General features: G+C 53.4%; 5 protein-coding genes across 5 annotated transcripts; 2 read left to right on the top strand and 3 right to left on the bottom strand.

The window, feature by feature from the left end:
* Positions 1–343: 343 nt before the first annotated feature.
* Positions 344–2579, bottom strand: AtWU_09280 (trypsin-like serine peptidase; the record flags this gene model as incomplete). The annotated part of the gene is made up of 4 exons (XM_035504387.1): positions 344–450; positions 511–1797; positions 1849–2370; positions 2423–2579. 4 exons carry the CDS (start codon positions 2577–2579, stop codon positions 344–346), a joined length of 2073 nt encoding a protein of 690 aa, XP_035360280.1.
* Positions 2580–3568: 989 nt separating this feature from the next.
* Positions 3569–5204, bottom strand: AtWU_09279 (major facilitator superfamily transporter; the record flags this gene model as incomplete). Its single annotated transcript, XM_035504386.1, has 3 exons — positions 3569–4241; positions 4295–4663; positions 4720–5204. 3 exons carry the CDS (start codon positions 5202–5204, stop codon positions 3569–3571), a joined length of 1527 nt encoding a protein of 508 aa, XP_035360279.1.
* A 446-nt stretch (positions 5205–5650) lies between these two features.
* AtWU_09278 (M24 family metallopeptidase) lies at positions 5651–7505 on the top strand (the record flags this gene model as incomplete). Its single annotated transcript, XM_035504385.1, has 8 exons — positions 5651–5794; positions 5847–6113; positions 6164–6572; positions 6623–6721; positions 6770–6851; positions 6911–7022; positions 7076–7235; positions 7312–7505. 8 exons carry the CDS (start codon positions 5651–5653, stop codon positions 7503–7505), a joined length of 1467 nt encoding a protein of 488 aa, XP_035360278.1.
* A 939-nt stretch (positions 7506–8444) lies between these two features.
* Positions 8445–10767, top strand: AtWU_09277 (C6 transcription factor; the record flags this gene model as incomplete). Its single annotated transcript, XM_035504384.1, has 2 exons — positions 8445–10698; positions 10754–10767. 2 exons carry the CDS (start codon positions 8445–8447, stop codon positions 10765–10767), a joined length of 2268 nt encoding a protein of 755 aa, XP_035360277.1.
* Positions 10768–10996: 229 nt separating this feature from the next.
* Positions 10997–12744, bottom strand: AtWU_09276 (pantothenate transporter; the record flags this gene model as incomplete). The annotated part of the gene is made up of 6 exons (XM_035504383.1): positions 10997–11536; positions 11593–11872; positions 11928–12080; positions 12148–12344; positions 12403–12560; positions 12621–12744. The coding sequence occupies 6 exons, from the start codon at positions 12742–12744 to the stop codon at positions 10997–10999; spliced, it is 1452 nt and encodes a 483-aa protein (XP_035360276.1).
* Between the last annotated feature and the right edge of the window lie 459 nt (positions 12745–13203).

Below are 13203 nucleotides of genomic sequence, written 5' to 3'. Positions count from 1 at the left end.
GTAAGGAGATAATGGACTGAGGAAAAGTACACCTGAAAAGCTGAGCCGCGTCCGAAATGTGTACATTCTCGGATCTCTCCAGGCTTAGCATGGTACAGAAGGAAGATAGATCCTGTATGATTGATGATAAAGACAATGCATATATTCGTAATATACCCGTCTCCATGAGTGTCGTAGAACATTCCTTCGAATCTCTTTCAAGAGTTTTACTACTTGTAGCCCAAGGATGAGTTGTTGGCGAGTGATGTCAACGCACTGACATATCCTGCGATCGTAGATAGGAGTTGAATAAAAAACAGGCATTGCATTCCATCCTCTACATACAGAAGGTCTATATGACTCTTCAAGCGTCATTCATACTGGTCCACATCAACCCATCTTGATTGGATCCACTAGCCTCGGTCGCGTCCTGGCTCTCGGAAACACGCTCACGCAGGAGCAGCTTGCACTCTAAATCCTACTCTATTTTCAGTTCATTCCTAACCATCGTGAAAAAGGCAGAAAACTTACCATTGGCTGTGCCCATCACCTTGTCGAAGAAGGTCTGACTCGGTCGTTTTTTCAGCCCACCGACGCCTCCTCCTGGCACCTCCAGGGTCGACTGACCTGCTGTCGAGGAAGATCTGCTGCCCTGGGTCGACGACGAGGATCCAGCAAGAGAAGTAGTCCCTGCTGGAGGCTGAATAATAGGCGTGAGAACTGGACGAACCGCCGAGACCACCACAGGTGCATACTTCATCACCGCAGGCCCGATCTTCTGCACGATAAATTGGATGCGGGTGAAGAAGTCCTCTGTCTCGAGCTGCTCCGGTGGCGTATTGCGGAGCACTTGCAGAGTCGCCCCGGCGAGCAGGGCACGACGGCCCAAGACCTTCAGGTACGGGTCCATTGGCTGTTCTTCAAAGGCAGCCTCAGTCGTCGGCACCATCTTGCTAATGACAGATAGTCCTGTTTGAACGGCATTCGCCCCCTTGGAGGCAGCCGACAGCACTGAACCCAACATGCCCCAGAAAATCTCATCCTCCGTCTCGCGCTCCACCGACTTGAGCAGGTAGTGCGTGAACGAGTCATCTCGAAAATCCCTTGGGAGGCGGATTGGCTCCCGCCGACCGTACGATGTCGGATGGAATGGGTCCCTATCTGCCTCTGCACCCTTTTGGGTGTACATATCTTGCGAGAGATGCAAAGCCGCCGGCAAAATGGCTGGTAAGATCGTAGGCGCCACGATGTCAACATCTGCAGCTGCCTTCTTGTACTCCTTCATAATCCGCGTGCTGATACCGAGCTGTTTCATACGGTCGGCATCCGCCCGCAAGAAGGCCTGCAGCGCAGCCTCGGACAGAATGGCTTCTTCGGCCGTGCGAGACTGAGCGGATTCACCCGGATAGGCATCAGTAAACCCACTCTCGACACTCCGTTTGGCAGCCACGGAGATGGTAGTGCCAGCTAGAGCGGCAATCGGTCCTCCGATGGGACCCAAGAATGGACTGACCGTCCGCAGGGCGCCCGAGACCATTGGCGCGCCGACTTTGAGCACATCCTTCAGGTCGTCCCAGAAGCCGTCCTCGGCATCCGACTTCCTGTCCATGCTGTCCCCGCCCACACGGACGTACTTGACGCCGGCTTTAGTCGTCTGTACAGGATATTGTCTCTGGAGAACGGATATGTATTCATGGTATGGATTCCCATACTCCCCTCCAATGGGGCTGGCCGAGTTGTTTCCAGCTCCCCCGTAGACATGAGCGCCGATGGAGGTCAGAGGCCGGTTCTGCACAAGGACTGGAGACCCTGATTGACCTAAGATGAGAGTTAGCCGGTAGAATGGATAATATCAACTTTGCATTGCACCTTTGTATGTATCGATACGATACTCCAGCATCTGGTTCGCTGCCTTGCGCCGATCCCATTCGACAGTCTTGAATTCTTCATACATCTGTGCGCCAAACTCTCCATCCACCTGCATGTCACCGGGATATCCCACTACGCCAATGATATCCTTGCTGACCAAGGGGGTCTCAGTCGGCTTGAAAAGGGTGGTGACATTGGTGAAGGGCCGATCGAGCCGGATAAAAGCGACGTCATGATGGCGGTTCACCCCAGATTGAAGCCATCCCTCGGTAGTCACGATCTGAACGCCGTGCCGGAACTGGACATTGGCGTCATTGATAATAGACCTTTTGCCGTTGTAGCCAATGTACGCTTTAACCTCGATCGCCCGACCGAACCCTTTTCCATCGTTCTGGCTCCAGTCAAAGGCACAATGACCAGCAGTCACAAGGGTGTCATCGCGAACAAGCCATCCCGTGCCCATGGCATGACGCTGGTCGTCGGGCTCTTGGCCTTCGTATCGCATGAATAGCTTGACAATTGCTAGTGTCTGTCAGTGGGATGAGAATCGTGTGCAGGGGTTTGGGATACTTACAGTGATACTTCCCCCCTGGGGCGAAGTGCTTGCGGTCCACCAGCTCACGGTAATCTTCGAAGGTGGCTTCATTACCTTCTTCATGTAGGCCGAAGAAGGATTCGACCGCTTCGCTGGTGGTTCTTGCGAGCGTCCACGTTCCAGCAGTGACAGACATGGCTGAAGATGTAGGGCAGGTTGATGAATATCAACAGAAGATTGTGTTGTTAATGTAAAAGGTAAGCTCTGCTGAGAACTAAACACTTCGTGGGATACAAGCTGCTCTTTATATGAATGAATCCTTTGTCTCTAACGAGATGTATCTCGCTCATTTGTCAATGAAGACGGTAACCCCGAAGCACTGGGTTATGAAAACGAGCGAGGCTGGCTGAATTCCCACCTTTTGATGTCATTTCTGATAGAACTAGTGTTCTAAATATGCTATCGCGACCGAAATACAGGATTCGAGTGGTTAAGGAGCTGCGCGAGGCAGTTACTGCCGAGGGTCATATTGCCTTCGCTGTTAGCATCATTACTATCACATTGGTACTGTCATCGCGATTGGGAGACGATCCTTGCCCCGCGTCGTAATGGTCGTCCCTCGTGGCTCTGTCGTTCTCGATCAGTGCTAGATTGCCGAGGGAATCCGCGCCATCGATCTCCAACTGTTGGGATGGCCAGAAAGAGATTGTGATGAAACTTGCAGACGATGATATTAGTTTGCACTGTAATTTTATCTGCCATATTCCTGCTGGAACGTATCGGGACCATTGTTTACACGATTCTCGTCTTACGTTCCTTTGGATGCATATAGGTGACCTGAGATGCTGCACACCGTCGGCTACTTTTACCGCACGCGATGACCCATATGGCCTGACCTATCCCAGTCAGTTCCTGCATGAAGCTAAGTTCGAGCCTCTGGGTCTAGAACGGCCATCCATGCCCTCGAGATTAAGGGCAGGCTTGGGCACCGAATCGCACTCCTTTTCGACTGAATTTGAAATGTTTAAGCGACGACAATGCCCTCGTTGAAGCTGAAGAATACGAGGTTCCCCCCGGATGCTTAAGACGCTAGAGAATATACAATCATGATGGGCTACTTCCGAGTACTGCTCGGCAGCATACCTGCAAACGGACAACTCTATAGTAACCACGGAGTCTCCGAGACTATGTCTGCACTGCCTTCGGTTCCGGCTCATGCGCCGAGCTACTTGCAATGCCCCACTGCACATCCCCATAGCCATTAGCAGCGAGATAGTCCTTCCAAGCCTGGTCCTCATTGTCCAGTGCGTGATCCACATCTTGGAACACAAACCAGGCCAAGAGCCCCCCTAGGACGGCGAACCCGGAGCCAATGAGAAACACGGCCTGCGTGCCGCGAAACTCATCGTCTCCCCAGCTGGCCAGGATAGGCTTGAAAACCGCCGTCCCAATGGCCGCCCCCGCCTTGCTCCATGCCGCTGCAAATCCCACGGCATGCCCGCGTATCGCGGTCGGGAAACTTTCACTGGCTGTCACAACAATCGTCGATCCGGGACCCACCTCTCCGAGCGTGAGGAAAACGCCATAGAGCACAATAAAGAGTGGCAGCGACTTTTCGATGGGTCCCAGCGCGCCACCCAGGATAAAGCCCAGGGCAGCCTGGAGAAAGTACCCGAGCGCCATGGTCCGCCGCCGCCCAATCCGGTCGGACAGGAAGCCCCCGATGAATGCCCCGGGGATGTAAAAACAGTTGATGAGCGTGCCCCAGGCCATTGTCAGTGCGAGAGAGGAGGTCGGGTTCACGCGACCGACAATTGTTGATGAAAATAGCCCAAACGGGTACGAGATGTAGTTATAACTGGCGATAGGATTAGAATCACAACGGACAATAGCGTATACTGCATTACTTACATGAACCAAGAGCCGCACGTGCCTAACAACGGACGCCAATAACGCTTTAGTGCCAGCCAGTAGGGCACTGTTTGCTTCTGCATCGCGCTCTTGCGATAAGCCGAGCTGACAGCCATTCGGTATCGAAACCAAAAGATAGAGAGCGGAGGAATTACCCCCAGCGCGAGTGAAATCCGCCAGACAGCTTCATAATGACGGACCTCCTGGTGAAAGCATAGAAGCAAAAGCAGAGGGACTAGGGCACCAAAGGCGAACCCAAGGGAAGCCGACAGGTCAGCAATCATAGCAAAGATGAAGCCTCGTTTGTTTCGGACACCCAGATCTTCATCGGTGGCTTCTGCAGCACCAGCCCCGGCAACCGGATACTCCCTGGGAAACGAGTGAGTAATAATTGCAAGATTATTTGAGATAACAGTTGAACTCACCCACCCGCGCCGACGCCAGCGATGCCTCTCGCAATAATCAACATCCAAAACATTCCATCTCGATCTGTTCCGCTAGCACCCGCGCTCAAAGCGATCCCTAGGACGAGGATGACGGTGGTCAAGACCGCGCCGGTCTTGCGGCCCAATTTATCGGACAAATATCCGAAGGACAACATGCCAATGATCATACCTACCATAAAGGCGTTGGACAAACGAGATGCGACAGCCGTGGTGAGAGCTTTTGGATAGATAACCTCCATGACTAATTCGAGGTTGCCGATGATGGATGCGTTGAAACCGTCGGAGCCAATGGCCAGACCGGAGAACACAATCATCAGTAAGACCGAGAGTTTGGAGGTCTTTGGACGGCCTTGATCTGGAGCGACATCTTCGGCGGCGTCCGGTGATATCTGCACCTGTGTCTGTTTGGCAGGCTGAGCTGCTCCCGTCGTCTGTACCGAGTCTTGATCCTCTTTGCGAGCCATCTCAGCGGTCAACCCTGCGTCTGCCTCAATGGCCTAGCAGTTTCCTAATTTCAACTCAATCGAGCCATGACGAGGTGCGTGTATTTATCTCTGCTGGACCTTGCCTATCTCTCCCGTCTGTCGGCCGATCCGAGCCTCGTTTGTCCCGCAAGAGACTGGACTAACATTTCTGATAAGCCCAATGAAGAACAGCTTGGATGGCGGACCAACCGCGACATTCGGCGATAAGCTGCGAGTCGCCAAGGGAGATGCTAGAGAATCCAATCAAGGAAGATCCAGCCGGGCGGGGAATCTCCATCTAGCATCCTTTCAGCGCATCTTCCCCTCTTTTCCAGACCTGCAGGCGCTCGGATCTCGCCCGACTCCTGCAGAAGCACGGCGATAAATCCATTGTCTGGATCCCCTGGAAACAATTTTTTGTTATTCTTCCCCCTCTCGGCAGAATCATGCTGGACAAGCAGACCGAGTCTCTCCCACTGGCGGAGGAAAGACCGCACCTCCGTCAACCACCGCATCAATACCGGAGGTCTATTCTGCACTTTTTTACCAGCGCTGGTCTACTGTTGCTTAGCATCTACGCGCTCTTCCCGGTAAGTACGCATCGCCATCAGAATCGACGGCCGGGGTCTGACTCGAAGGCAGAGACTGTCGCTCTTCAGCCCCTTCCAGCAACCGTCGTCGGTTACACCATATGAATCTTTCGAGCGATGTTCAATTGAGAATCTTCGAGAAACAAAGTACTATTTTCTGGATACCGCTGCGCCCATCTCAGTTGAGGAGTTCGATGAGCGCCGGAACCGCCTCGCGAGGGCTCTGATCGCCGATGGGGCAGACGCCTTTGTCGTGGAGCCGGGGTATACGTTCAAATACTATGCCAACGTGAGCCAGCCGGAATGGGAGGTCTGGGAGGTGAGCGCTCTTTCTCCCCAAGAACTCTTGTGTCTACTAATATCGCTCAGCCGGAGGAACGCCCTTTTCTTATGGTGGTGCAGCCTTATCGTCACTCGTCGGGCCTTGTTACCGCAAAGACAACATTCCTAGCCCCATCATTTGAGGCGGAGCGAGCCCGACTGCTAAACATGCCGTTTCTCGGGCCGATCGACATCATTCCTTGGGAGGAACACTGGAACCCATACGATACGTTGAAGGATTCTGTCATCTTCTCGGCACATGATCGAGCACCGCGACTCATGGTGGACGAGGAAATGAGGGACTTTATCCAACGGGGTCTCGGTCACTCAGGGTTCGAAATCGTCGGGCTGATGGGGGAAGTGGAGCGCGTCCGGCAGATCAAATCCGACACTGAGGTGGAAATTCTCCGCGCCGTGAATACCGGGACCGTGGAAGCCGTACGGCAGATGCGCAAATGTTCGTGATCCCCCACTCGGTCGCACTGTGGACGGACTGACACTAAGTAGGCCTCTACCCCGGTCTAACCGAGAGTGAGATCGCAAGGGCCCTGGACAATACCCTTCGCTCGGCTGGGTTGGAGCCATTCTTTGATATTGTCTTGTTTGGTACGTGTCCGACCGCTGCAAAGGTGCAAGACTGACCGTGGAGGGTAGACGAGAATGCCGCCAACCCACATGGAGGCACCAACGGTTCGAAGGTGCTTGAGCCGGAAACTTTTGTTTTGATTGATGTAGGGTAAGTCGATACACAGGACCGTTGCCTGTCTCACTGTAGCTACTGCTGACCTCGGTCAGCGCCCATCTCCTTGGGTACTCATCGGATATCTGTCGAACCTTTTTCCCGCCGTTCCTTGAGCCACCGACACCGGATATGCCCGCCCCGACGCGTTTGAGAGACAAGCTGGAGGTATACCTGGATCCTCACCTGTACAAGCGAGATCAATTGGCTAACTGCTGTAGGTGTGGGACATTGTCTTTGAAGCTCAAACGCAATCCATCAGGCAGTTCCGGGTCGACGCCAGTGCTGCCAGCGTCGATATTGCTGCCCGGGAGGTGATCACGGACGCCGGGTACGGGGAGGCCTTCACCCATCGTGTTGGACACGGAATTGGAATCAAAGGTGAGTCGCCAGGGTCTGTGTGGGGGACCTGGAGATTTGTCTGTGATATCGGGCTCATGCTAATGTTGCGAGATAGCCCACGAAAGCCCCTATCTGAACAAGGGCAACCATGCGACCCTCCTTCAAGCCGGCATGACGTTCACTTCGGAACCTGGGGTGTATCTGGTGGATCGATTCGGGGTACGGCACGAAGACATCTTTCTGGTGCGGGAGGGTGGGGAGGCAGAGCTGTTGACCGGTCGTCGAGCATCTGGGCCTTGGGACCCATAGGCATTCAGTGTATGTTGGTACATGCAATATATGAACTCGCGGGTGGATTTTGATATAGTAGATAGTAGGAAAAAGTTGTTGCCATTGGAGGAGAGGTAGTGGTGGTGGTGGTGGTGATATTATTGTGTTGGGGGTGGTTGTGCTTCTCCAAAAGTGGAGGAGACGGAGACCAATAGAGATTCAGGAAAGCCTCAGGCACCAGAGCACGGGACCCACGGCTTTCCCGGTCGGCATCTTCCCTTTCCCTCATCTACTACTGCTTTGCTTTCCTTTGCTCTGCAGCACTTGAGAGATGAGCCATTGTAAATATCCTGTTATTCGATACGCTGCGAATGATATCTACATAAAGCTCATTACTTTCCATATGGATACTAGTCCGGAGACTAAGACCGTCAGCCACTAGTACTTACTAACAGTACTACCATTACCATCGGTTCTGGCCTTGCTGGACCTGAAATATATACAACAACCGCCTGAGTTCATGGAAGGCTAGTATAGAACCACTACTCGACAGCACTACTTGCATTGAAAATGCACATTGCTCATGCTACTACAGAAGTCTTAACACTCCAACCACTCAATCCTCCCACTCCCCAGAATACTAATGCTATGGGCTGTTCATAGACACCGTTTCCTCAAATAACTACACCATTTGGCTTGCATTACTCGGGATGAGTCAGCTGCCAGTCAGCTGAGAGCGGAAAATGGCGGCGGAAAAAGGAAACCAGCGACGGATTTGATCGGAAGACCGGGTTTTCCTCCCAGTAATAGCCAGTCAGTCTACCTGGACCATCCTGGACCATCCTACAGGCTAAGCAGATGAGCTGCAGCATCCGACTATCCGATTCGAAGGAGCATATGCGCGGGTTCTGAGATTGACTATCTACTTATATCCGCCCGTTAAAGCTGTGTGTGGAGCTTCTCCAACAGCAAGCGGAAATGACGGCCAGCGAGGAGGCATCCTCCCCCGCCACGCGCGCGAGAAAGATCCGAAAGGTGACCCGCGCCTGCGATGCCTGCAAGACCAAAAAGAAGGCTTGTACGGGCAATATCCCCTGTGGTCCCTGCTCCCGCCGTCACTTGGCGTGCACCTACGACTCCGCCTACAATCGGGGTGTGGCGCTCAGCCCTCCTCCCTCATCATCGCGTCCCAAGAACCATCGCCCTCTGCGGGAGCACGGCAGCTCACGCAGCAATCCAGATCCGGCTCCAGGTGTGATCCAGCCCCTGCAGTCTCCCTCTGTCCTTCGCTCAGTTACCGAGCATTCCCAGCCAGGCCTGCAGAGCAGCCCTGCATCGGGGCCAGGTACACTCCCCGAGTCTTCTATCCTCGATGCATCTGTTCGACGAGGCTCAGTAGACGGGACCGGTCAGTACTGGGGTCCGAGCTCAGCACATTCATTTCTGGGCAGGGTCGTGGAGGACTTGCATGCCAGTCCCTCCAAGCCTATTGCCCCGGCACAGGATCCCGATGCCTCAGCAACCGTTTCCATCTTCTCCTACGGTGATCGTGTAGTTCCCGAGGTTCAGTTATCAGATTTTGTCTGGCCAAGCCAGGCCAAAGCCAAAAGCTTGATCCGCCGATATTTCGAGTTTGCAGCACCGACATATCGCGTGCTTCATCAACCTACGCTTCACACCCTGGTCCAGCGCTTGTACCAGGAGAATTCAGAGGGCAACCAAATCGGCAGCCAGCTCGATTTAGCATCCCAAGCCGTCTTGCTCTTACTCCTGAGTACTGCAGCCATGTTCCGCGTTGATGAGGACGGGCGCATGAGAGATGCCGACGAGGATGGCTGGCGCAACAGCGAGCTTTACTACACGCAGGCAGAGCATCTGCTGTCGCTCGAGACGGGTGCCCCTACTCTGGCCTCGGTGCAAGCTCGTTTTTTGATGGTGCTTTATCTGCTGAGCTCCTCTCGAGCCCAGAAGGCGTGGTTCGTGTTTGGCACAACAGTCCAGCTGATGATGGCCCTTGGTTTGCACAATCGATGGGCGAGGAGGCACCATGAAGAAGAGGAGGATCTGGTGAAGCAGGAGTGTCAACGGCGCCTTGTATGGTGCTCTTACACTCTGGACAAGTATCTCAGTGTGATCCTTGGTCGACCGCGACTGTGGCATGATGAAGACTTGGACGAAGACCTTCCCACGCGCGTCAATGACGAAGACCTAACGACGCGGGAAAGGCGGTTGTCGAGACGTGACTGTGTGATGGATGCGCCAGTCTTTCATGCGACTTTGGCACAGATTCTCACCCAGGCGGCCAAGGAACCTTACGTTCTCTCAGGCCTCTCCGATCGGACGGAGATTGAGACCATTCGAGGCCTGTGTGGCAAGGTCGCGAAATGGCAAGCGGAACTGCCTCCTTTTCTCTCAGGGGTCATCCAACCCAGTAGTTTGGTTCCGGTGTTTCGGCGCCAGTTGACAGTTCTGCAGCTGGCTCGTCATCATGCATTGATGTTCATCACGCGGCCTCTCCTATTATTGGATTATGGGCAAATGTGGCCTGAACACCGAAGCAGTTACCGATACCATCTGCATCTTTGTCTTACCGCAGCGCGAGAAGCCATAGAATTGATACTTAGCTTTGTGCGTGAGGATGAATTGTTCCCAGCATTTTGGTACTCACAGTACATTGCATTCAATGCTTTATCAATCATCTATCTATACCTGATTCAGGTCAGACGCAACCGTCTGCCTTCTGCTGGTCTCGACTTTGTCCGGAGCCCGGAACACACCTTGCATGCAGGTTTGGATGAACCCACGCTCTACAGACTGTCCGAGACGGCAGTGACACACCTCGCCGACGCAACAGCTCGCAACGCCCCTTCTTGGAAATACAGTGTCATCTTGCAGGGTTTGCGACACGAGCTGGCCCGCCTCGTCTCCCCGATGGACACTGGCGACGCTCAAGCCACCGAGCCGAATGAGCTATCTTATCCAGTTTCCGAACGGAGCCCTCGTCTGACCGAACATAGAGCCGAGATGGGTCGCCGTGAGCAGCAGGCAGAAGGCACCGCGGTGAGGGATTATGACACTGATCCTAATGTGTTGCCGACCATATTCTCTGGACTGGACCCCGCTATTGATCCAGGGCTGCTCGATCCCAGGACACAGTCCCTTTTGGACACTTTCATCATGGGCGAAAACGTGGTGCTTGATTTCTGGCCACAGCTAGAAAGCCTGCCTATCTGTAAGCATTCTTCTCGTAGTCGACAAGAACGCCTAGTAGGTGCTAATTAACCCAGCATACCCCGGCTGATGCGGAAACCGAATGTGACTGGGACGCGAGAACCTCAATTAGTAGATCTATTCACATATTTACTGGTAATCCAACCGGATTGTTGCTCTTGCACCATATATCCAGGTAGGGTGTCTACGACAGAGCTACAGCAGGACCGGCTTGCCCAGTCAGTAATCTTGGGAAGTCTCGCAAGTTGGTAAGTTTCCATTTCTTCCACCACCGCACTCAACACTTGCTCAGCGACCAATTACCAGATATACTTATAACGAATCTGCCCGTCCTCCTCCTCTGCCTTTTGTGCCTTCACGTTGAGCGTATGGAGATACAATGCCAACAGCCCAGTCAAGACGATTCCGGCAGCAGCAAATGCTGAAAGGGTGATACCGCCAGGCCGGTACTGTGGCGAGTCGGATGTGGGAAAGAAGTACGAGCCGTATATATTGGACGAGTTACCGAAGAGGTTGACCAACGCGTACACAATGGCCCGCTTGGTGCGTGTCCGCGGGATCGTACTGGCAATCCAGGCTTGAACGACGTTGAAGGCGGAATATGAACCAGCGCACATTAAGAACATGCCAATGTACCTGACTGCAGTGGCTCGAGACGATATGACCATGACGTTTCCCACAATGTCTATGATTAGAGGCCACGCGATAAGAACTGCGCGCTGGCTCGTTCGGTTCGCAATGAAGGAATTACCAAGAGCGGTGATGAAGCCAAAGACGTACACCGGAGCCGTGATCAGCAGCGTGATGATGTTGCTAAATCCCAGCGTTTTGACGATGGTCTAATAGCACATGAGTCAGAACCAAAGTAGCGGAAAACATGATGATTGGTACTCACAGGGAAGAAGTAGGTCCAGCTTTGAGATGTGAGCTGGCAAACCTGGATCAGGATCAACATCCACGCCTTGGGATCTAATAATGCATCCCGCAAGCCCTCGCGGATGGAACCATTCTCATCGACCTCATCATTTGCGGCGCGGGCGAGACGCCATTCGGAAAAGCGCTGCTCCTGTTCCGATAGCCACTTCCGCTGCCCGGAACGAGGAAAGTCTGGGAGAAGCGCGACAGCGAGAAGGCCGGCCACCATTGTGCCAGCTCCTTCAATGATAAATAGCCATCTGTTCGCGCACTGGTTAGCTATACACTCCCAGAGTATGCCAGGAGATCACCCACCTCCAGCCTTCCAGCCCGCCTTTGCCGTTTAATCCACTCATGACGCCCGCGGCAAACATGCTGCCAAACCCGTTGGCGATGGTATTACCACAATACACCACGGCTACTCGCACCGCAATTTCGGATGGTTTGTACCAAGAACTTATCAGCAACCTGATGGTATCGCTCGTTAGAGTTCGTTCACAGACAAGATCATTCGGATTTGATAGTGGGTACTTACAAAGCCCCGGGAAAGAATGGTGACTCGGCGAACCCGAGGAATATGCGCACGCATATAATGCCAGCGTAACCATGTACCGCAGCCATGCAGATCGAAATTCCTCCCCAGACGAATATGGCTGCTGGGATGTAGCGGGAGGGTTTCAAACGGGTCAACAGAATGTTACTCGGCACCTGGCCTACCAGGTAGCCGACAAACTGTGCACCAACATCGATCAGCACTGTTTCAGGTCTCAGGATTGGGCACTTTGCATACCATGATGGCTACCGCAGTTTGATATTGTGTGTCAGAAAGGCCCAGGTCTTCCTGTAGCCCTCCCAGACGGGCATTGGCGATGTTGGACCGGTCCAGGATATTGAAAATAAATAGTAGGAACAGCGAAGAAATCAGATGCAGATCGATCTTGCGCACCACTGCCGGTAGTCAGCATCACACGATTGCCCTAGTAGTATGGAACCACTGTGTAGTCTTACGGCGCTTTTCCAGGGCCCGTTCTTCCTCCGGAGTCAACCCCTCGAACGATTCATCCACCAAGTCCAATGGCTTCCCAGTGGACTCGACATGGCGAGAAGATGCTTTGTTGTCAATCTCCGCCATGCTGTCAGATGATGTTGGTATGTACTGCCGGGGCTACAACAGCCGATATCGGAACAGTATCAAGGGCCAAGGCCACAAGGGGTGGCTAAGAACGAATTATGATTTAGGGGTAAAGATGGGCAGATTCCTACGAGAAGAAGACGAGAAGGAAAGAGGATTCAACGTCCTTCGAACATCAGAACATCATTGGTTTTATAATGCTCCCCGGCTGCATGTCGGGTTGCTGTACCCCAGATGCCATGACACTATCTCCCATCTGTCAGTGCGGGGTCCCCACGAGCGGGAAAGGAGCGGATATCCCCCAGTCTGGGGTTGGGGACTGGCACTGGCCAGACCGGACTTGTTCCGGGTTTCTCAGCATCAGACCAGCGCTAGATCCATCCCGGAATTGTGTGGGTTGCCTGTCAAGTTCCCCAGATCTGTTTCATATGCTTCGATCATGCTTAAATACTGTGTCGG

The sequence above is a fragment of the Aspergillus tubingensis genome, assembly GCF_013340325.1.
Source record: "Aspergillus tubingensis WU-2223L DNA, scaffold_10, whole genome shotgun sequence".
NCBI classification, from domain to species: Eukaryota; Fungi; Ascomycota; class Eurotiomycetes; order Eurotiales; family Aspergillaceae; genus Aspergillus; species Aspergillus tubingensis.
Note: the sequence above shows the minus strand (reverse complement) of the source record. Positions and strands in the feature narration are given on the sequence as shown.